Source organism: Anastrepha obliqua, chromosome 4, assembly GCF_027943255.1.
Source record: "Anastrepha obliqua isolate idAnaObli1 chromosome 4, idAnaObli1_1.0, whole genome shotgun sequence".
NCBI lineage: Eukaryota > Metazoa > Arthropoda > Insecta > Diptera > Tephritidae > Anastrepha > Anastrepha obliqua.
The window spans coordinates 54,361,111-54,384,440 of NC_072895.1; the positions used below are offsets into that span (position 1 = coordinate 54,361,111).

At 34.0% G+C, this 23,330-nt stretch overlaps 1 protein-coding gene across 4 annotated transcripts in view; it reads right to left on the reverse strand.

Moving 5' to 3' along the window:
* LOC129246448 (GTP-binding protein RAD) overlaps positions 1-23,330 on the reverse strand; it is a 150,983-nt gene that overhangs the window by 15,148 nt on the left and 112,505 nt on the right. For all 4 annotated transcript variants that reach the window (XR_008582466.1, XM_054885293.1, XM_054885294.1 and 1 more), the window contains exons 4-6: positions 17,350-17,634; positions 14,601-14,689; positions 5,637-5,817 (exon numbers count right to left, since the gene is read on the reverse strand). Coding sequence is in view for 3 of the 4 variants with exons in the window: in XM_054885293.1 (XP_054741268.1) it covers positions 5,637-5,817; positions 14,601-14,689; positions 17,350-17,634 (555 nt within the window). In the remaining variant the exon portion in view is untranslated. The remainder of the gene's footprint in view (positions 1-5,636; positions 5,818-14,600; positions 14,690-17,349; positions 17,635-23,330) is intronic.

The window sequence follows — 23,330 nt, forward strand, 5'->3', positions numbered from 1 at the left end:
CTGCTCCGTTATTTTTTACATATGTAGAACTGCTAAACCAATTATAGTACATATCTGTGATCATAAGCAATAATCGCCTAAGTCGTTAACTTTGCTTCCGAGATAAATAGCTTTTTATATTCAGAAGCGTTTCTGAGAAATGTAGAAAGGAGCTTTAAAAAACTGTATATACATAATTATTGATCATTTTAAGCACAATGCTCAGTTAAACAATTATAATGAAACTTGCCTTTGTTTAGGAGATATTTAATAAAAAGAAATAAAAGTGTTTATTGCAAACATAACATATGATATAAGAATGACTATGTTGACTAAGGCTTTTATTGTAAAAGAATTGGTTGCTGTTTGTGTGACACATATTGAGTTAAGGAACTATTGCATATATAAATTTACCAAGATAAAGAGTTAGTCCATTTCACTAATACGAGTTTATTTAAAAAAAAAGGAGTTTTACAAATTCATTATTTTAAACTAAATGACATTTTCCGAAAACTTATTTTTATAATATTTATATGTAATATTTATTTAAAAGTATAAGTATAATATATCAGTCGAAGTTATTCGGTTTCTGATTCACATTCTACTAAGTCTGGATGTACATCAGTTGAGTTATCTGTTAACAAACTTTTATAAAAAGGATGAAAGCAAGGATTTACAAATGGTAGTAAATCAAGGAGATCCTTTTTCTTTTTTGAGCTGATCTTAATGTCTTGAGTTAGCATTGATATGTCGCTTATTGGTATTGAATTTACATCACGTTTTAAGAAGTTCAATGTTTTAAAAGGAGCATGTTCGTCTAAAGTGGTTTTATAAAGAATTTTTGCAAAAATTACTCTTTGTAAATCTTAGCCATCTAATATCTTTCCAAACGAATTTTTCCCCATCTAGATTATTGGTTCTCCACATTAGCTGTGTTTTTAAGAAAAGCTGGAAATCAAAAAAAATCTTCAAGTTCATTTCAATTACGTTGAACGGATTTCTGGAACGTACACTTCTTATAAAATTGCACCAGTCACGTGGATGATGTATTTGTGCCTCAGTTCTTTTCTCTTTTCTTTCTATCACAGCGTGATCCACATCGCATTCCATGTGCGTGTGCCCAGGTTCTAAAAATTTGTGATCAATAATTTCTAAAGTGGGGTTAATTTCAAGAGCCAATGTGAACATTGCACACACGAATGAATTCTTATTTTGTCCCATACAGGAATCACTGTAAAAGATTGCATGATTTACGTGTGGAAGATTGTTTATATGTTTGAATAAGCATGATGCAGAAAGTGCCTCATGCTACATAAAGCAATGTGGGGTGCCAGTGGCAGTTATAGGTCCAAAGCTGCCTTTTGTAGAAACTTATTGAGTTTCTTAAGTATGGGGTAGGCAAGCACTGCTGCAAATCAAAAGTATACACTTTAACTTTGGGATCATCGAAAGCGCAAGTTTTGTCATTTCTTTTTGACTCATATGCAAAAACTGCTTTACTCTGTTGGGCTAAGAGTTCCTTTTCTAAATCACGTAGTAGAATATCATCGGATTCCTGTTTAGCAATAGCAATTTTAGCTCTAAATTTTTCGCACGGAGAACAGGTATCAAGCATTGGCTTCTTAAATTTTATATTCATGGCTGTAAAACATTTTTTAATTAAATAATTATAAGAAGCGTAAAAGGCTTCTTACACTATATGTTTTGTCATATGTATATGTCTATTTAAAAAACTGCAGATCAAAATAGAAACGATTCTATTTTCGCGTGACACATAACTACATTAACCTATTCCTTAATTTGTTGGCAACATTTTTTGCAGTTATTTATTTTTTGTAAGAAAAAAGCAAATAAATTGAACTACTTAAAGCATTGGAAGTCATACGACAATACGTGAGTGTAGAAAGAATGACAAGTCATATGTACAAGCCATATCGTGTAGAAAGGCCTTAAAGATGCAACTTACTTTTAAAAATACCACTGTATGAGGAAACACTAACTACGTTGGCTTTGTATTTATCGCAAAACAAAGTATACATTTGGGCCAGGGATAATTCCGCATGTAAGTATTGGCAACTTGTATCTCTCCTGGTATAGTGACTTTCGTATTTCGGAAAGCTGTTTATGTGGTCCCTTACAAGTTGAACTTTATCATCCGTAAGTCTATTTTTTCCTCCACCGCTTATCAACAAGGTCACTGTTAGGATAGTGTAATTTCTTCTTCAAAACAGTTTTGACGAAACTGGCACTCTCATCAAAACACTGCAGGAAGCATTTTCGGCATACCTGCACTCTTTGGCCTTCAAACTCAAGATAATAAGCAGCCTGAAATTTTCGCTCACGTGGCCTTTCAGAGTGTTTTTGCATATATTGAGTTTTTTTGTCGTTGATTTCAATTAAGGAACCAATGAACAAAATTCTCTGATTGTACGTACCCAACGACAATATTTATTAAAAATGCTTTTCTGAAATGCAAGCGGAACCTTTGATTTGCACTTCATGCGACAATCAATAATAAGAGGTCTCAATTTTCTTTCCGACACAACAACACCCTTTACATTAACGTATGCCTTTCCCAAGTTCCGTCTTGTGCATGATTCTTTCCTCGAATAAGCTCTTTGGGATGTAGTCGGGGCCTCGTTGAGCAGTTCATCATCATCTAAATTGCTACTATTTCCATTATTAGTAGAAGTTGAGTCCTCATAGTCGGAATCTAGGACTGAGTCATCACTGTCAAAACGGAGATTTTCCTGTAAATTTGATTTATCTGCCTCATTCTCACTGCATAGTGGAGTATTAGAAACATTTGTTGGTAAATCAGCCCCACTGCCCTCTAAAAACGACATGTGACTGCTTTCATCATAACCTATTAATTGCAAAAATTTAAGCAACTTAGCAAAGCTATTTGTTTGTTCAATCTTACCTGTTACATTTACTTCGTTTTCCATTTCATTAATTTTAAATATTTTTATTAATTGTTTTATTATATTTTTTTAGTTCAGAAAATATTCAATTTAACCGAAACTTTTTATTTCTGACCTCTTATAACCTCTGCATTAATCACAGGAAATTGCTTAACTCAAATGATTTTAAAATCTCGCTTTAGGCATACCAATCTAACTGCACTTTGAAAAAAGAATAAGAGCATATGTCATTCGCATTTGTCGCGTATGAAGATATAGCGCTCTTAAAAACTCACAACAATAATGCATTAACAACTTTTGAAGAGATAGCACATGCTTATATGTATTTTCAATTTGTAACAAACACTCACCTTCACGTTGGCTCTTATGTCAACTCTCTTGTGTATGACAAACTTAAAAAAAAATTAGGTGCAAAAACAACTTAAGTTATTATAGGCCATTTAAATATAACAGCATTGTAATTGATCATCTTCTTAAGTATACTTAGACTCATATAGTAAATGCAATAGCGCTTCGTTGCGAGTTAGGCTAATATGTTTTTATTAATATTTACACTAAAAAAATAGTTAGAGTGATAGGAACTTCGCGTAAATATACAGTTTTATTAGTTGAATTAGCTAGTATACATAACTCATTTCTTTCTTAAGTCGACTTAGGCGATTATTGCTTATGACCACAGATATATACACAAAATGTAAGCATCACATAGTTTCCTATGCAATGTGCGAAAGTGTGAAAACTTTAACAAATTTCCCTTTTTAATAGTCAAATATATATATATATATACAATACATATATATACAAGGTGGCCCAAAAGTAACCTTGTGATGTTTTTTGGCTGTAATTTAAAAAAAAAAAATGAAAAACTTTGATTCTTCTTGTGGTTTATTTTTATTTTGTCTTTTAATTTTTTTTACATCAAGTCGATAATATGATGTCATGTAAATGGCCGCCGCCACAGTTGATTGCCATTTGAGCCCTTTTTATAGCATTTCCCATCACTTTGGCCAAAACTTCCGGCGATAGGTCCTCACATTCTTGACGGATATTGTCTTTAAGAGCTGCAAGAGTCTGAGGCTTGTTGACATAAACCCGCGACCTCAAAAAGCGCCACAAAAAGAAGTCTGAAGCGGTCAAATCAGGCGATCTTGCTGGCCAGTGCAAATCGCCAAAACGGGAGATTAGGCGCCCGGGAAATGCATCCTTCAGCATATCGGTTGTGGCACGTGCAGTGTGTGCCGTTGCACCGTCCTGTTGGAACCACATGTTTCCCAATCCCAAATCATCAAGTTGCGGCAAAAAGAACTCGTTGATCATTGCTCTGGAGCGCTCACCATTCACAGTAACCGTTTGGCCCGCGACGTCTTCGAAGAAAAAAGGTTCGATGACTCCTCCAGCGAAAACAGCACGCACACCATACAGTGACTCTGAGCGGGTGTAATGGCTCTTCGTGGGTTACACGCGGATTTTCAGTGCCCCAGAAGCGTACATTTTGCTTATTTACGTACCCGCTAAGATTATTTTTGATGAAAAATCATCTTCCTCTTGGTGGTGATTAAGGATGGCTTGAGCGTATGTTAGACGCGATTGGCGGTCAGCTGACAGCTGATACACCGTCTGGACTTTGTACGGAAATATCTTCAAATCTTGTACCAAAATTCTCTGTAAAGACCGTCGACTGATACCCATTTGCGTGGCACGTCGTCAGGTCGATGTCGACGACGGCGCTTCCATGACATCCTCGGCTACAGCAGCAATATTCTCTGCAGAACGGCTACTTCGGGGTCTGCCACGCCTGGCAGCATCTCGTGTTGTGCCAGTCTCTTCGAGGCGAGCGGTTAAACGTCGCAGTGTTTCATCAGTAGGCGTTAGACGGCGAGGAAATCTGCGACGAAATTCACGTTGTGCCAAAGTCACCGACCGATTATTGGTCAAATAAATAGTCAGCAATATTCCGCGTTCTGGAGCAGTGTAGCGTAACATTGTTTATTAACGGGTATTTCGCATGTGTTTACTACACAAATGTCAAAACAGAACTGACATTAGGGGCTAATCGCAATGACAGAGACGTCAGATCGCTTAATGACCTACCGCGTTGGAAGCGTCAGTCCAAGCAGATTTTTACCATGGAACAGTACACGCCACGCCAGCGCTCCCAAATTGTTGAAATTTACATTCAACAAAAGAAGTCAATTGTGAAAACTCAACGTGCGCATAAAAAATTAAATAATGTGAAAAGTGCGCCTTCTAAGAACACCATTAAACGTTTGTACGAAAGGTTTTCGACTGGTGATGCTCTTTCTATATTAATCCAAAGAGGCCAAATTGCTCTTGTACGGGCCAGTGTTGAGACGTCGCCAAGGACATCCCAAAATCGCCGTTCTCAGCAGTTGGGCATTGCTCGGACCACTTTACAGCGAATTATCCGCATTGATTTGCATTTATTCCCGTATAAGATTCAATTGACGCAAATATTGTTGCCTGCGGACAAGCCTCGTTGATTGGAATGGGCCCAAAAAACACATGGGTCCGTCGAATATGGGCAATCCTGTAGATAGGATTCTAACACTTTTGCAAAAAAGATTTATGTAAGAATTTTCACATTTCTATACTGAACTATTTGAGTCACGAATTCGTCTTCCTCATAGTGACCTACTTTGTCTTTACTCAAAGTTATAAAACCATATTTCTTGTTTATAAATTTATTTACTTTCACTATTTTTTGCTGCTTACCTTGTGAAGAAACCGCGCGTGAACGTGCCAAATCAATTTTATTCGCCACTAAAATAATTGGACGAGTACGTATCAAATCCATGTCCTGTAAACGAGAAAGTATATGTTTGGCGCGTGTGAATGACTCCTTGTCAATGCAAGAGTAGATCACAAGAAAAGCATCAGCCTTTTCTAGTTCATCCTGCAAACAGAGATAATAGAGAAAGAGAAATTTTTAAAAACATTTATAAAGAATTGCTTAGAGTATACCTCAAAAAATTCCTTCTAAAAGATATTCCGAAATATTTGGTTTAATGACTCACGAAACTCTGGATGATTTTTTTAGCCTAATTAATTTTTAAATTATGTATCGAGCGCTTCCCGAAAAAGTCGAAAAAAGTGTTAAAATAATTATTTGAGCGACATATACCTAGTTTGGGCATATATAGTAGAATTTCGTGTGTAATATTCTAGTGCAATGTTCCAACCCATTAGTTTTGTCTTGTTTTTTTTTGGAGAAGTTAAAAAAATGCAATTGTGAGGTCACTAGAAGGTTAAAATATCTCGAAAACTATTCCTCGGAAAATTTCTCGCACCAAATCTACGTAAAAAGAATGCAAACGTCTATAGAAACTAAAACAGATGCCCTATTTTTTTTTTAATATGCAACACTTCTTATTTTTTGCCATAGGCATTTACGTTGCAAATGAACAAAGCTCTTGCTTGAATTGGTATTTACATTTTTTAGCATTGCTTGTTTTTAATTACATACTTGTTCAGAATGAAAGCTATTTAAATTAAATTAAAAGCCTTTGGAAGTACAACTTTACCCAATTACGCCATTTCATTAACAGTTGCTAATTTTTCAACAGAAATGCATGCTGATGGTCTGAAGCCTTCTCTTGTATATCCTAATCGCTTTTAATGTGTTATGAATTTGACAAATAATAATAATTCAAGAAAAAATGTTTTTGCATTTATTCAAATTCTGCGCCAGTTTGAACTCTCAGCATCCGACACCCATTGAAGTATTGTAAAATAAGATTTTGCCGAATACTTTTGTTATTTTGAGAGCTGACCAAGTGATCGCATACCTTGATTACGAGATATTGGATTTATAAGGACATAGACATTTATTATTTTTATTTGCTAGAGCGCCGGACGGGGCCGCAAAGTGGCGAAACATAGACATAGCGTAGTAAATACAGATGCAAAGGCCAATTCGGTATCTACTAGTGATGGCAGAGGAAGCAAAATACCCATATGCGTAGAAAAGGTCAACTGAAGAAGAAGAAAAAATATATATGGTGCGTTTTTGGGCGTTCAATAAGTGAGAAACGTGTGCGAACGCGCATTAAAATTGCCCCCCTGTCGAAATAAAATATTATATTTTATAGAAATTGTTATTTATAATTATTCTGTATTCTATAAAAGATCAACGTTTTTCGTCATCGGCAACTGAGCACACCGAACATTTTATTTATCGCTCGGCCGCGTCTTTTCAAATATTTGGGAATGTGTGGGCATTAATTATATTAAATTTTCACTTTACTTTTACATTTGGAAATAATACATTAAAATATTGGCATTTATAATTTGTTATATTTATAGCATCGTGATGATATAATTAAGCATAGCAAATGTTTCCAAACTGCAATTAGAAATTTGAATAAGCAAACATTTCTATGCAAAAAAATTTTGCTTGTTCGCATTTGCAGTCGTGACATAGTGAAAAATATTGTGAGTTCCTCTTTGTTTTGCTTAGATGCATTTTGTGCGACGTCATTTGGATTTTTACAAAAATACTTAAGTAATCAACCGACTGGTGTCTGCAGAGTTCATCCCACCTCTCACTCATCTGGTCTAATTATGTATATTACGTAGCATTTTTCGCATTTGGCATTTGGCCAAAGCGGTCGCACTCATCGTGCTGTCTGCTTTACTAATGCGCTCATTGGTCGATCATTGTTGGTTATTATCATAGTTATTATAGTTTTATTACAGTGAAGGTGATTTGTCTATGTCTGAGCTATGCATACAATATGCATATAAGGCTGGTTCAGGCCATACAAGAAAAACTCAAAATTAAAAAAAAGGGGAAAAAATTCTCTGTGTCAAATCTTATCCGAAGTGCATGCAAAAACCAAAAAAAAAAGAATAATAATAATAATAATTTTGGGATATAATAATCACCAGAGTGATTTAATTTTGCTATAAGTTTGCTATTTATGCTTGATTTTTATATATATACCGCTGCCAAGGGCTTGGTGGTTATTATATTATTCTCTTAGGTGTTAGACATCTCCGAAGTCATATTTTACTAGCGAAACATTGATATCAGAGTGGTTGTTCTTGGATGCTATTAAAAATTAATAAATTCTTGCCCAAAAATGTTCAATTAAGTTACTAAAACAAACAAGTTATAGCTACTGAATCTTTTTATGTTATCTAATTTTTTTACATCGGCTTTCAAAATTGCGGTAACAAATAAATTTGACTGCTTTTAGAGTGACCCACAAATTTGAATCTTAATTCAGTATACTCTCCAAATAAGCTTTAACATTTTAAATGGTTTTTTCAAATGTTTCTGTTTTTACGGAAATCGACCCGGCCTAGTGAACACTTATAAGCATATCAAAAAAAAACCAACTTTTGTTTTCGATTGATTGGTAGTTGTTCCGAATTTCACTTTTTATCTTTTGTAACCAATGACCTTTGCTGCCTTTGTGGTACTGTTTTATTTTTGGCTTAATTTTATTCTATTTTGAACTTTTTATTATATTTCGAATTGATTGAATTTTTTTGAGTAGAATACTAAGGTAAAAATTTACTAGATTTGTCAGTGAATTCATTTGAATTTTTTCTGCGTAGTTTAAGCGCGTTTGATATAAGTAAATATAAAAACTTATTTTTTTCTGCTCTCTCAATAGCTAAAATATTAAGACATATCCGTGGATTTTCCAGTATTTTTAATTACTATTTAACTTCTACACATACAAATTATAAATTTTCCATTGAATATCAAAATTTTGCCTGTTCCATCAATTAAAAGGATTAAAAGGGTCTTCCTTCAACCCTTGTCTTTCCCAAACTGCATGTTTTATTCGATAAAGTGGCTTAATAAAGTTAGATAAACTTGTCTGATTAGCACCGATTTCAATTAAACTGGAACCGATCCCTAGTATTGTCAGGAGATCGTAAAAATTAGTTGGCTTCGGTTTTTACATTAAATTCTTTATTTCGCGAGTTTTTGTAAATTGCCAATTCTCTGGCCTGAAATAAATTGCAGAATTAAGATAGCTGATTCATTCTGCAAATGCTGGGTTGAGGCACAGAAAGTACTGCAGGATATCTTTCGCACTGCCTCCCTTGCAAACTGTGCGTGTTTCATTTCGCCCTTGCTTCACTCAGTGAACCCTAGTTTTACCATCTGAGAAAAAACTAGTCCATTTTGGATTTTTCATCAAACTTCATTGAAACTAACTATGTAAAGGGTGATTTTTTAGCTATTATCTTTTTAAACAGTTGGTTTAAACAGCTGACGAACGTTTCGTGTTTTGTTTCACTGTCAAAAATCTTCGGTTTGGTCTATAATTTAACAATGAATCGTATTAAAAACGAAAAACGCTTCCAAATCATTGAATTTTATTATAAAAATGCGTGTTCTGTTAAGAAAGTTTAAGATCCACTTTTTTATCGAAAAATTGTGTTCAGCGACGAAGCTCATTTTTGGATCAATGGGTACGTAAATAAGCAGAGTTGTCGATTTTGGAGTGAAGATCAGCCAGAAGAATTGCAAGAGCTACCAATGTATCCAGAAAAAGTCACAGTTTGGTGCGGTTTGGGCTGGAGGTATCATTGGACCGTACTTCTTCATTTCTTCCCAAAATGCAAGAACTTGACTTTCATGACATGTGGTTTCAGCAAGACGGTGCCACATGCCACACAGCACGCATAACAATGGACTTGTTGAGAGTCGAGTTCGGTGAACATTTTATTTCACGTTCGGGACCTGTCAATTGGCCACCCAGATCGTGCGATATAACGCCTAACGCCTTTTTTTTTTAAATTCTTATAGCTCTTAAAAAATCACCCTTTAGAAATTCGATTTCAGCTATTAATTTTGAAAGGAATATCTTTTTATTAATTATTTTTTATATACTTTTTTTTAATATTCTATTGTAAAATTATTTATTATTTTTTCATTATTTTCAATTTTTTTTCCGTTTTAATATGGTTTAAAAAAAAATAGTTCATACTACAGGAGATATCGCATAATTTTTTTGCGACTTTGTGCAAAAGTTATAAAAATTCGGCAAATTTTCATTAAAATTTCAAAATTTTTAATCAAAATTTCCATCAAAATCATGGGTACGTAGTTTATAGCCAATACAATTTTAGTATCACAAGAGTAAATTTCAAGTTGTAAAAAATTTTGCGCATTTTCTCCTTTCTCCAGTCAAATCTTGGAGTAGTTCGAAACTTATTCTGACAATAAAAAAAAAATATTGAACAACGTGCGTCACATAAAATTAACCCATCGTAATGATGATCAAAACTGAAAAATTAACAAATTTAAACAGCATTGAAGTTACATTGGCATTAATCCTTGGATTTTACGCAATATCATACCGAAAGCAACATTACCATAAATGCCATACTTATACATACATATAATAACATTTGCACATAGAACGGCTGACATGGAGTAAAATAATTTTTTACATAAACACCTGCAATCACGCATACTGGGATATCGTTGAAAACCGCAAGCAAATGCTTTCCCACAATACGCGTGCTATATCAAAAGTGTACTCATCGATGCGCTCAATTGGACATATGATATGCCAAGATTGAATGCACATGTAAAGCCGCGAAATCCCAAACGCATTCTGTCAAATATTTGCAATTGCAAAAGGCTTCTAGCATTACCACTCAGGCCTTGAAACCATATACATGCTTACATATATGTATGTATAAATATGCTTTAATTCAAAGATTTGGACTCTGCTTGTCAGGGTTGATGAGTTAGAAGTTGCATTTGTTGTTTTTGTTGTCAATCTTTGCTTTGGCCTTTGTGCTCTGCAATGCAGCGAGAAACACAAACTTGCTTTGATTGGTTTGGTTTTGACAGGTGTTGGTCTTCTTTTGCAGAGCCCCAACTAACGAACGCAGATCATGCAAAATCTTCATTGGCGCGCAAAATTGGCATATGACTACTCAAGCAGTGCATACACGTATTAGGTCACATTACCGGTTATCCTGTGAAAGAATGAAACATTTGAAGTGCCGTTATGGCCGTATTTTTTATTGCGTTTTTCTTAGAAACTCCTGCAGAATTATGCATTCTTCTTGTGCAAAAGACATCATTCATTCAAAGTCACTTCATGAAATTTTTGCTATTCAAATGACGGCTAGGTCGGTGGTGTTGTTCAACTTTAAATGAGTTTTTCTAAATTTTTGTTTATGAAAATGTAGATATTTTACCTTTATATTTGAGTTGCTACGCTTGAAAAAAAAACTGGTTTGAAATTATAACTTTTTGAATAAAATAAATAAATTTACTAAAACATTAGTAATTCTTTTTAGTTTAGTTCACGGTACAACTTGCTGTGTTTTGCGTCAACTATCACTTATTCTAGAAACCGCTTGTCCGCTTGTCTAGAAAAGAGACAAATATTTTAAGCACTTTCTAACTATGTATGTGGTTCAAAAGCTAATAATGTAAATATAATATATTAAAAATGGGCTTAAAAGGGTTAATAATTGTTGGCCGAGTTTGGGTTAACTTGTCTTTGTGTTTTCTAAAGTTATACAATTCTCACAGTTCTTGGTTTAAATAATATGACTTTGAAGTAGTTCATGTGATTTATTTGCTCGATTTTTTCAGAAATTGTTTGTTAGATAAATATAACACCACGTTGATTCCTATCCTACCTTTGAGATTGACAATAGGCCTGTAGTTACTGACATCATTCCGCTCACCTCATTTATAGACTGATTCAATCCAGCAAGGTTTCTATGAATCGATAAAAGTTCCATTTAAAAAAACAAAATTTTAAATCAATAATAGATCTAGTAAATCGGCGCAAGTTTTAAAAAGATGTGGTGAGAGCCGCTCACTATCTGATCTAGCGCTGGGCTTAATTTTAGAAATCGTTAGAACCAGCAGAGCACTATTGTTAAGTTATTCAATCACATAATAAAAATCAAGTCATTTGATCACATAAATAAGATTATATCTCATTGCCAGCATGGATTTTTCTCCGGCAGGTCTATCTCCTATAATCTTGTTTTAGCTACACATCAAATAGCAAGTGTGTTTAAAAACTGTTCCCAATTAAACATAATTTATACAGACTTTTCGAAAGCCTTTGGAAAGGTGCACCACTTAATACTTTTGTATAAGTTGGATTTTAGAGGAAATCTTCGTTAGCTTTTTAAAAGGTAGGAAACTACTAGTGAAAATTGGACCCATTGCGTCTAAAATCATAGTCAATGCAGGGACTGGTATACCGCAAGGGCCAATGCTGTTTACTATTTTTATTAATTACTTACCTAAACATTCTAAGTTTGCAAACTGTTTAATATTTGTGGCGATATAAAACTCCTCCAAGAGGTACATTACTTAATAGATACTCAAAACTTATACTCGGATCTCGATGCCTTTTAAAATTGGTGGTCATCAAACTATATATTTATGAAAGTCAATAAATGTTTTATTTTAACACATACCAGGAAGCCAAATTTCTTTCTTGTTAACTACAAATTAAATAACTGTATCATAAATAGGAAGTGGGAAATGAAAGATCTTGGAGTTATTTTTGATACTAAACTTTAATTCACCATGTATATTGCTTATGTGATATCTAAATCATTTGCAATGGTTGCATTCATCAGAAGAAATTCCACTGACTTTAAAGACCCTCAAACTTTTATAACTTTCTATGTTGCCTTAGCACAATCTCGCATTGAGTATTGTTCATTAATATGGAATCCATAGTACGAGGTTCATTCGAGGAAAATCGAAAAGGTACATAAATTTTTCACAAAAATAGCATTGTCTAAAATGGGCTGACAAGATTACTTTGCTTCTTATATAAGTCGGCGTAAGTTACTTGGCCTAAAGTCATTGTATGATAGGCGAATACGAGTATATTTCTCAATAATCTTTGTCTATAATATCATTAATGGTTATATCTATTGCAAGGAGCAATTAAGTTAATTTCAAAGCCACATTTTTATAGTCTAAGAATTAATCGTTTGTTTAACCTTTCTAATAATACTACCATTTAAGCATTTAATGAACCTCTTGTGCGATTTGCACGATTGTCTAACAATTTTTGCAACGTTATTAACCTCAATAATATAATAATATTGTAAAATTTAAGCTTGCTCTGTTTACCATATTTCATTAAAGCGACAGAATTTCTCTGCAAGAACACTTTCTGTAGACTGAAGTAAATAAATAAATAAATTTTGCACGGAAAAAATAGTCATTTGATATACATAAATATGCATAGTGACTACCATTCGGTAGAGCTCGAGTGGAGTGCAAACCGCACAGTGGGTATTAAACACCAAACAGTTTTTTCAATAGCAGTCACAATGCTAAACATTCTAGTGTATTTTTGCCATCAAAAACTTATCAGTTCGGAGTTGGCATAAAACTGTAGTTACCTAATTTTGTGGTGCTTAATCAAGCACCCAATAAGAAGGTACGCGCCAATTTGATATGCATATAACTATTCTAGAGCGTCAACACGTTACGTATTTAAAATATTTTATGAAAAAATTATGAAATTAACCAAAAATATGTTTGTAGAACTTCATTGCATATACGAGGGGCGTTCAATGTATTTTCAGTATCATTATGAAAAGCAACTCGAACTAAATGCAATATATTTTTATTTTTTAATTTAATACGCCATAACCTTAAAACATTTGCCATGTCTTGAAATTAATTTTTAAACACATTACAATTCTCAACACTGACATTTTTATCGTTCGAAAAGTTAAAGTTAAAATTACAGCTAATTAAAAGGAAAATTGAACTTAGTGCATCATCAGTTGAGTCATCTTCGGTAAAACTTTGCGTTTCCCCGTAAAATTTTGTGTTTAAAATTTTTGAAGAACATTTAAACCCTCCAACTGCCTTTTTAACGACTTCTCGTTACAGCTGGTAATTCGGTGGTAAATTCTGCAATAGAACAGAAATTTTATTTGCAGCCGTTTTGTACGTGTTATTTTTCATAAATTAATCGTTCTATCGGCCAAAATGGTGAAAATTTAACCCTCTAACAAATACGAAAACCGGACCCTCTGGCCTAGTATTGGTTTGTTGGTTAAGTTGGTTTGACTAACATCTTTTTCATAATTATTAGCGTGTGTTCGTGCTGAGTAACATTTTTGTAAAGTGTGAGCTATAGTATTCATTTTACATAAACAAATTAGCGGCGTTTTTTATCGAAATTCGGCTTTTGACTCCCATGCGCTTCGAAAAATTAAAAAATCGACAGAAATGTTCTTAGGGATGCTTGGGGAAACATATCCTTTTATAAAAGCAATTTGATTTCAGACAGTTTTTTGTTTCAAATAATTATATAAAATTGCTCCAATGTTTCGTTATTATATGAAAAGTGACTGAATAAATTGGGACTGCCTTTAGCGCCAAAAACAAAAAATCTTACAATAATCTAATACGAAATAATCCAATCGGTTTAAAAGCTTTATATTTCTCTAAATCTGCCTTTTTATCTTTAACTCTTCTAACCACTTGAATAGCTCCTCAAAATAACAATCATTGAACCTCATTTAATGCCAAGCTCACAAAGCTACAATCAATTAGCCCCAATAGAGCTAAAGCCATGCTATAATTAAATGAAAAGCAATCAAAGAAGCGGTTCTCCTATTTTTGCTCCTTTCTACACTTTATCTTGATCATTTCACTCAATTATCTTATTGTCTTCTGCGCTTTACACTCACCTTGTTGTCTTGCTGACCCGTCGAGAATTTTAATTCCGATTCGATGCCATTTAGAATTATTGAAATATTTTGTTCCGCTACATCACATTCTGCAAGAAAAAAGGCATTAAGAAAGTTGAATGAAAAGAAATGAGAAAATAATATAGTAGAAAAAGTTAATGAATGTGCTTTTCAATAATGAGAAAAAATGCATTTCAAATGGTGTGAAGAAGCCAATTGGCCCCAGAGTATGTGAATGATATTTTATGTTGTTAATTGCACAGCGAAAATTAATGGGTATGTTTACTATAAAAAAGCAATAAAAATAACAAAAAACAACAACTACATAATAATTGCATTGATAGTCATGTGGCTGAGCAGTAGAAAATAATGAAAGAAGTAAACGAAAATTTACTACTCAGATACCTCACATAGGGACCGACCGACCGACCTACCATAGCTGATAATTTCAGCAGCGCGACAATTTGTATACGTAAATCTTGCGGTTACGTAATTGAAAAATTATATTGATGTCACGGTGAGGGCATATTATATAATATATACTTACACATATGCAAGCACACGCCAATAAGCCTCTGAAGCTGAAAAAGGGACGTTCCCGCATAAACCACAGAAACAAATGTATGACCAGCGTTTGGTCAATGAGCACATGCATCAGTACAAATAGGCATATATACATACGCCCACAATTATTTAAAATTAAATAAGCTTAACAGTACTGCACTCATTGCATCACCACTTGCAGCAACGACAACAGCTGCTGTCCCACGGCGTATGAGTGACAATTTAATCAAATTATATTTCATGACAATGCAATGCACACGTATTCGTGCAAATGTTGCATACATGCCTACATATGCTTATAATTTATGCATACAAACTTGATTTAATTTCTAGTGGAAGTGGAAATATCGCATGCGTGAGTGTGGCTTGTAACTTTGCGGGCAATGGAGTGCCGTATACGGAGTTGGAGGCGCGGCGGGACGATATATTGCTGTACATTTGCGGTTGCAACAGGTGTTAAGTGACAGTTTTTTGCTTTGGAATTTTGCAAATTTTGCAGCCACAAAGTGGCATTGCCTATGACATTAGATTTTGTAACAATTGATTTAGTTTTAGCAAAATCAAATTTGAATGCATTTCAAATGGGAAATTCTTATTAAATATTTGTTTCTAAACGAGCCATACTCGGCGTGCGCTGCTATGGTTGCTGTTGAATAGTTTGAAATAGTTTTCATCATTAAAAATTTACCCTACTTCCAATAAAAATTTTAACAGTGCAGCAATGCAGCAGTATTCGCCAGTACGGATGTAAAAAATTTGTGGTAAATGCACATATTTTACATATTTTATTTACAGACAGATTTATTTTAGGCAAATATATGCCATTTAATCTGTCATAAAATATAAAACTCGTAAATATCTTAAATAAGTAAATATCTTTGAGACTGACTCTGCTAACGAAAATTGAATCTAGAAGTTTATAAAGTACAATTACACACATTTTGAGTTTGAATTATAACGGATCATCACTATTTAACAAAATGTCTTTACTTTATGTGCCCTAAAACAAACAATACATTTTTTTTGAATATGAACCGAATCGGGATAAATAAAATTTTTAGAAAATTTTTCAATGCCAGCGATAATTGAAGACAAAAACAAAATTGGCCTACAACTTGTTCAGGTCATTCCTCTCCTTATCCTTTACCAAAACAATAAATATTTTAAATATAATGGAATGGGATTTTTAGTCAGTGACTTGTTCAGGATATTCCTCTACTTATCAGTGAAAGTTCGGGTAAATTCCCTGCAGGTATATGTGTATCCCGTGACAAAACGATCAAAATTTTCAACAATTTTTATTATTTCTCTATGTTTTTTGGAATACTCATTATTTGTTTTATAAAATATGTTACTCATTTTTTACTCGTCTAACAAAAACTATACTACTAATTAATTTCAAACTTTATTCAAAAGAAAAATTTCACAAACTTTGCATCACATTTCTTGGGTGTTGAACTGGAAATTTTAGAAAATTTGTGCAACTTTGAATTTTATGGAAAGTCCCGTTGGTTTTTTTTCAATTTTTTTAGTTACGGTGCTGTGTACTTTTATTTAATAAATAAATCATACTATGTATAATAAAAACCATATTGATCCAAGTTTTGAGCTTGGTGCAAGATTTATAAAATTCGACAAATTTTCATCAAAATTTCCAAATTTTCAATCAGAACTAAAAAAAAATACCTCGCTCGGATTTTTGAAATTTTTTTCTTGGAAGTATTAGGTATTTGCTCCATACAAAAAAAAAATATCGTGTATTCGTTACATGAAAAAAATAAATTAAAAAAAAATCGTCAAGGAAAACAATTATAAAAAATTAACGGAATTTTTTAGTAACTTCAAGCTTGCCCTTTGTTATGCGAAAATTTAATGGGGTATAAGATTGAGTAAGCAATCATTTTTCGGTTCTGATTAAAAAATTGTAAATTTTGATGAATATTTGTATATTTTTTATACTTTCACAACCGGATTAAAGTGTTAGGTTTGGGCCAGCTAACTTTTAAGTTAAAAAAAAATAAAAATATTTTCAATAACCTATTTTTGAATATTTCGTGATGACTCTAAAAAAGTTTTACTCATATCAAGTACATCATTCCTAAAGTTTACCTTGCAATTAAGAACAAGAACTAAAATTGTTAGCTACGTAATTTGTTAAACAGTTTCTTTTATTTTCCCCACTCACCGGGTCCGTCATACGCATTGATGCAGTCAGACGTCCGAAATTGCTGGATCAATGCCTGTTTGCCCACACCGGATGCGCCGAGCATTTCCACGCAAAACACTTCGACAGGTTGTTGTTGATGCGGCTCATTCTGTGCACCCGAGTAATCGCCGTTAATGCCACCACCAACACTGCCACCAAGTCCAACGCCGCCGGTGCCGGCACGCGGATGTATTGGACTCACCGGTGCCAAACTGTTGCTGCGGGAACGTCGACGTCGAAACGAATCGCCGCGATTGATGACGCCTAAGAGAGCATACATGTGTATGTGTAGGAGGAAGCAATATGAAAGAAGAGCAAACAAAAACATATTCTGGGTTAAAAAGTTGATTTGTATTATGAGAATATAACTATTTTAAGGTAAGTATTTATTTTTAATATGATTTTTCAAGTTTTTTCGCTGAAGGGTAAAAGTCCTCTTAATAATATTGCTTTATGGAATTTTGGTAGAAAGCTCCGCATTAACGTTTCGTTCAGTTTTTGGCTTGAACTTTGAGATACAACAAAGTGAATCCAGATTATTTTTCTTCGACAAGTTTACACACAACCAGTGTTGTCATTTTATTTCTAAGTTCTTGAGTGGGTTGGTACCAAGAAAAATTTTCAAAACAAAAATGATCTTTGAACTTTAAATTCTTATAGTAAACATTGGGTAGAATTGCTTAATAGGGAATTGTTGGTTGGCATGGTTTCGAAACAATTATTGATCGGACTAAAATTTTATAACTTACTCTGTATTACATGAACAGGTCTTTATAACATGAACTACGATCATAATTATTAAATAATATTAAAAATTTTTTTAGCATTTTTCGATTAAAAAATATTTTAAAACTTTTAAGTCCGCCAATTTTCATTTTTTGTATTTTTGGATTTCAACCATCGTAGTTCGGTGACAAGTCTATACTTTGCTTGTTTTTGGTAGTTGTATTTATTTGACGACAACATTCCTGTGTTAAATACTTAAATTAAGAAGGATGAATATGAAAAATAAATTCTTGAGAAAAAAGTCAAAGCTTTGGTGCTAATCTCTTAAAGACATTGATAGGGTGTAAAAACAAAACACGGCGTATAAGTAACATTTGTGACATACAAATTTCTTACCTTAACACCTTCGCGGACGTGAATGCTATAGCATTCAAATTTTAAAGCCAAGTTTTGTTCATTTAATTTCATGTAACTTTAAGTTTTTGTAATTACATTTCAAAGTAATGACCACTTGATTCATTATGTACTTTCATAAAACAGTTAAAATACGATGTTCTGACTACTCTTATAATATATGTATAATCAGATTTTGGATATTACAACTATGTGTCAAAAATAATTGCCTGTATATTTTTGCACCTCCCTGAAGTTTTTAGTGTCCGCGAACGTGTTAAACCAGCGCCCAATTACACAAATTCGCAATTTCTCCAAAATTGAAATGATTTTGGCACTTCTTTAAATCCGCAAGGGAAAATAATCAAAAATTTTGATTGAAAGCATTTGTGCTGAAACCTAACTAAGCGGCAACGTACGACCTTGCAAATCCGCAAACAATTCATGTTCCCCAATTATTGATTTTCTAATACTCTGAACAAAAGCTCATGGCGAGCGGTATTTTTTGTTTTTTAGTAAAATCCTGTACGTTTGTAAATAAATGAGTAGGTACATAAACAAACAAACATAAGACCGAAATCCTCAGTATGTATGGGGGATGACAAACCCGATATTACGGGATTATAAAATTGAACGATATGGATGGAAATAGAATTGGGGAATTGGGGATGGAAATAGAAGGGTTTTCCAATAACAAGTGTTATTTTGAATAGCTCGCTATTTCGGTAGATGTAACTTTTGAAGCTGTAATTTTTTGATATTTGACCAGTAGAAACTACGCCTTTAATAAAAATGGAACGATACATGCTTAAACAATGCATTGAAATTATTAAAATTCACTATAAAAATGGTGAACATTTGGCAGAGATAACATTTTTGGGTCATCGCGTAGCACCTTGTCGGACCGCAATACAGAAGTTGGTGAAAAATACCCGTGCACGTCACTCAAGAACAGCCGAAAATATTGCTGTTGTAGCCGAAAGTGTTGAAGAAAACCCAGATTTGTCTATTCCTCGTCGTTCTTTAGAATTAGGCATTTCCCAAATGGTGTAATACCGTATTTGAGATTTTGGGTCTTAAGTTTTATAAAGTCCAGTTAACACAAGAACTCAAACTGGCGAACCATCAACAACGTCGTGTCTTTGCTGATTGGGTCGTTGAAATGCATGAAAATGATCCGGAATTCCATCGAAAAATCATCTTGAGTGATGAGGCCCATTTCCACCTCGGTGGTTTCGTCAACAAGCAAAATTGTCGGATCTGGAGCTCAGAAAATCCAAGAGTTATTTTTGAAAAGCCTCTCTATCCTCAATGTGTGACTGTTTGGTGTGGTTTATGGTCTGGCGGAGTCATTGGACCTTACTTTTTCGAAAATGAAGGTGGAGCAACAGCTACGGTGAATAGATTGCGCTATCGAAAGATGATTAACGATTTTTTATGGCTGGAATTGGATGGTATTGAACTGGAAAGCGTTTATTTTCAACAAGACGGCGTTACGTGCCTACTGCATCTAAGTATTTGCAAAAATCAAACAAGCCACTTCCTAGATTAATCCCGAGCCATCGGTGTTATATGACTATTATCACTATATCCTAAGAGAGCGATTACTAATATGGCCTTATTTGAGTCTAAATCTGCAGAAATTAAAAATAAAATAGCACCGGGACTGATTGCGAGATTTCGGGATTACCTGAAAAATATCCCGAAAATCTTACCGAAATATCCAACATGGTATCCCTGGTGTGCTTGCAATCTGTCATTCGGCCAACGCCAAGGACAAGAGCACAAAAAGACCCCATACTAAAATAAAACCGCTGAAGAGGCTCATTTTATGTTTTTTCAAAGCCGCTTATAGCAGCTTTTATAATATACAAAAACAAAGCTTAAAACAATGCAACTATTCCGAACGCGTTAACGGTTGAATTCGTATTTTTGCGAGAGTGTATGATTTCGTATGGATTTACAGGCGGAGTTTGTTTTGTACAAATTGTTGTATGGCAAAATTTTTGTTTTGTAGTTTATTTTGTATGACCTTTGATTAAAATGTGCATGTATATGGGGTGGCATTTCTACAATGCGTTGAAAGGCAAAGAAAAAAAAGTGAAAGTAAATAAAAGTATGAAAAGAAGAAGGGTGTCTCGCCTGCATTAAGTGGCTTGCGAGAATTTGCAATAACTTTTCTTGTAACTGCCTTAAAATATGCATTGGTAAGTTTTTTTAGCTCCACTTTTTTGTTGGCATGTCTAAGAGCAAATTGACAAGTATTGTTGTAAGAAGAATTTCATTACTGTAGTTGAGGAAGCAAATAACTTAGCAAACAAGCACTCGTTTGCCCCATAAACTCAAATATTTTAAAGCACGATGCGACTACGTTTGACTGAATAGCAGCGGAAAAGGAAAATGTTACTCCAGCCTATTGTACTATTCATTGCAAAAACTAAACAAACTATTATACATTTCCCATCTCGACAAAAATTAGATTATTCAGTAAAATTTGCGAAAAAAGAAAACTGCTCATCCTTCGTTTTTATAAAAGGTATGCATTAGATATGCATTTATATTATGAATAAATGTTAAACAAAATGCAAATATGTATGTAATTCCATGAATATTTGGCAATTCGTAGGCTATGTGACCCAACAATGGCATACAGCCAATTTCTCCTTTTGGTACAGGCAGTCGTCTATGTGCCTACATACATACAGGCTTTATTTTGTATTATAAGTAAATACTATATGCTAGGGATGTCGGTATTTTCTACTCTCACATTTAAAATTAGGAATCTCTGAAATATTTCTACATTTTATGATACCAAATACGACGTGCGGCTTTCTCTTATGTTCCTTTGGCTTTTAGGTCAAGTGTTCGTAATTTTATAAGACAGTTACAGTCTTTTCAATGAAATATCATATTTCCTTTCTTTCCCAATCCATTCTCATGACGTACACAAATGATAACGAAATGTAGAAATTAATGTATATTAGTTCGTTTGGTTGCCTTATATCTTCTCCCCTGTCGAGCAATTTGTTGATGCCGTTCCGCCAAAAATCGCCTGGTCTGGTGTCAAAGAAGTTGTTGAGCCAGTTTTTAAGGACCTCTTTGTTATCGATTGGTTCATATGGTTTGACAGGGAGCGGGAAAAATCGTAAGCGATGGGTGCAATGTCTGGAGAATACGGCGGATGCTGAAGGACTTCCCATCCGAGCTCTTGGAGTCCGGCTTTGACGACTTGTAGTTGAGCAATGTAGAGCTCCTTGTTGACAGTAGCATTCTGTTCGAGCATTTGCCAAGGTTGCCATGATCTTCTTTTGATCCGGCTTGACTCTCGGCTTTGGCGTATCTCCTGGAGCCACCCACTTCTTTCTTTGCTTCATATTGATCTATAGACACCACTTCTCATATCCCGTGACGATTCGGTACAAAAAGTACTTTTTATGCCCGCGTGTTGTTCGATGTCGGACGAGGTGCTAAAAAGCAGTTTGAAGGCGACGTTCTTTGTTTTTTTGTTGAGTTCGTGGGGCGAAGATGTGGCTTATGTGGCTTTTATTAAACTCCAAAAAGGACTTGATGAAATAACTCAATGGCTCAAAGACTGGAAAATAAAATCGGTTGATCCAAAATCTGTTTAAGTTACCTTTACACTCAAGCGAAATAGTTGCCCACCTGTTAAACTCAATAACAAAATCATACCCCAAAGTAATGTTACAAAATATCTCGGAATGCATCTTGAGCTACAATTAAACGTAAGGCACTAGGAATCAAACTTCGGAGTCTTTATTGGCTGTTAAATCACAATTCCCATATTTCCCTCGAAAATAAGCTCTCACTGTTCTCAGCTATCCTAAAAGCAGTATTAAAATATAGCATACCATGCGTAGGCATCGCAGCTAACTCAAACATCGAAATATTTAAAAGATTCCAATCGGAAACTCTCAGAATGATCGAAAATGCAGCGTACTATATCGAAAATGCCCAAATTCACCGTGATCTTAAAGTTCGCACAATAGCTGAAAAAATCAAAAAGCATGCCTCATCACACAATATAATACTTCAATCGCACCCAAACCCATTAATTACAGAAATTACCACCAATCCCATTTCTTTTAACAGATCAACAATAGATCTCATGTGCTAAAAGCAAAAATTGATGAATGGTTGCCCCGCTTGGTGCTTTCTATGCATGTTTCGTGGAGTATCTTAGTTTTAAGTATAAATATTGTTAAATGTTATTAAACCGATCGCAATAAGTAAATGAATAATAAAATAAAATAAATTAGTGACCTTAAACCAGCGTACTATATCGAAAATGCCCAAATTCACCGTGATCTTAAAGTTCGCACAATAGCTGAAAAAATCAAAAAGCATGCCTCATCACACAATATAATACTTCAATCGCACCCAAACCCATTAATTACAGAAATTACCACCAATCCCATTTCTTTTAACAGATCAACAATAGATCTCATGTGCTAAAAGCAAAAATTGATGAATGGTTGCCCCGCTTGGTGCTTTCTATGCATGTTTCGTGGAGTATCTTAGTTTTAAGTATAAATATTGTTAAATGTTATTAAACCGATCGCAATAAGTAAATGAATAATAAAATAAAATAAATTAGTGACCTTAAACCAGCGTCCTCAAGAATTTGTATCCATCCATTAAAATTATCAATTTTGTAGCGTTGAAATCTTTCCCAAACCCCCCAAATATTTTGACAATTTGGACGCGGATCTTTGTGAATTGAAGTTTCTTATAAGAGTGTCTACATGTACTCTCTTTATCAGACTATGAAATGCGCTTCTTGCATCATCACATCAGGGTGCTTATAAATGCACTATTTTAGA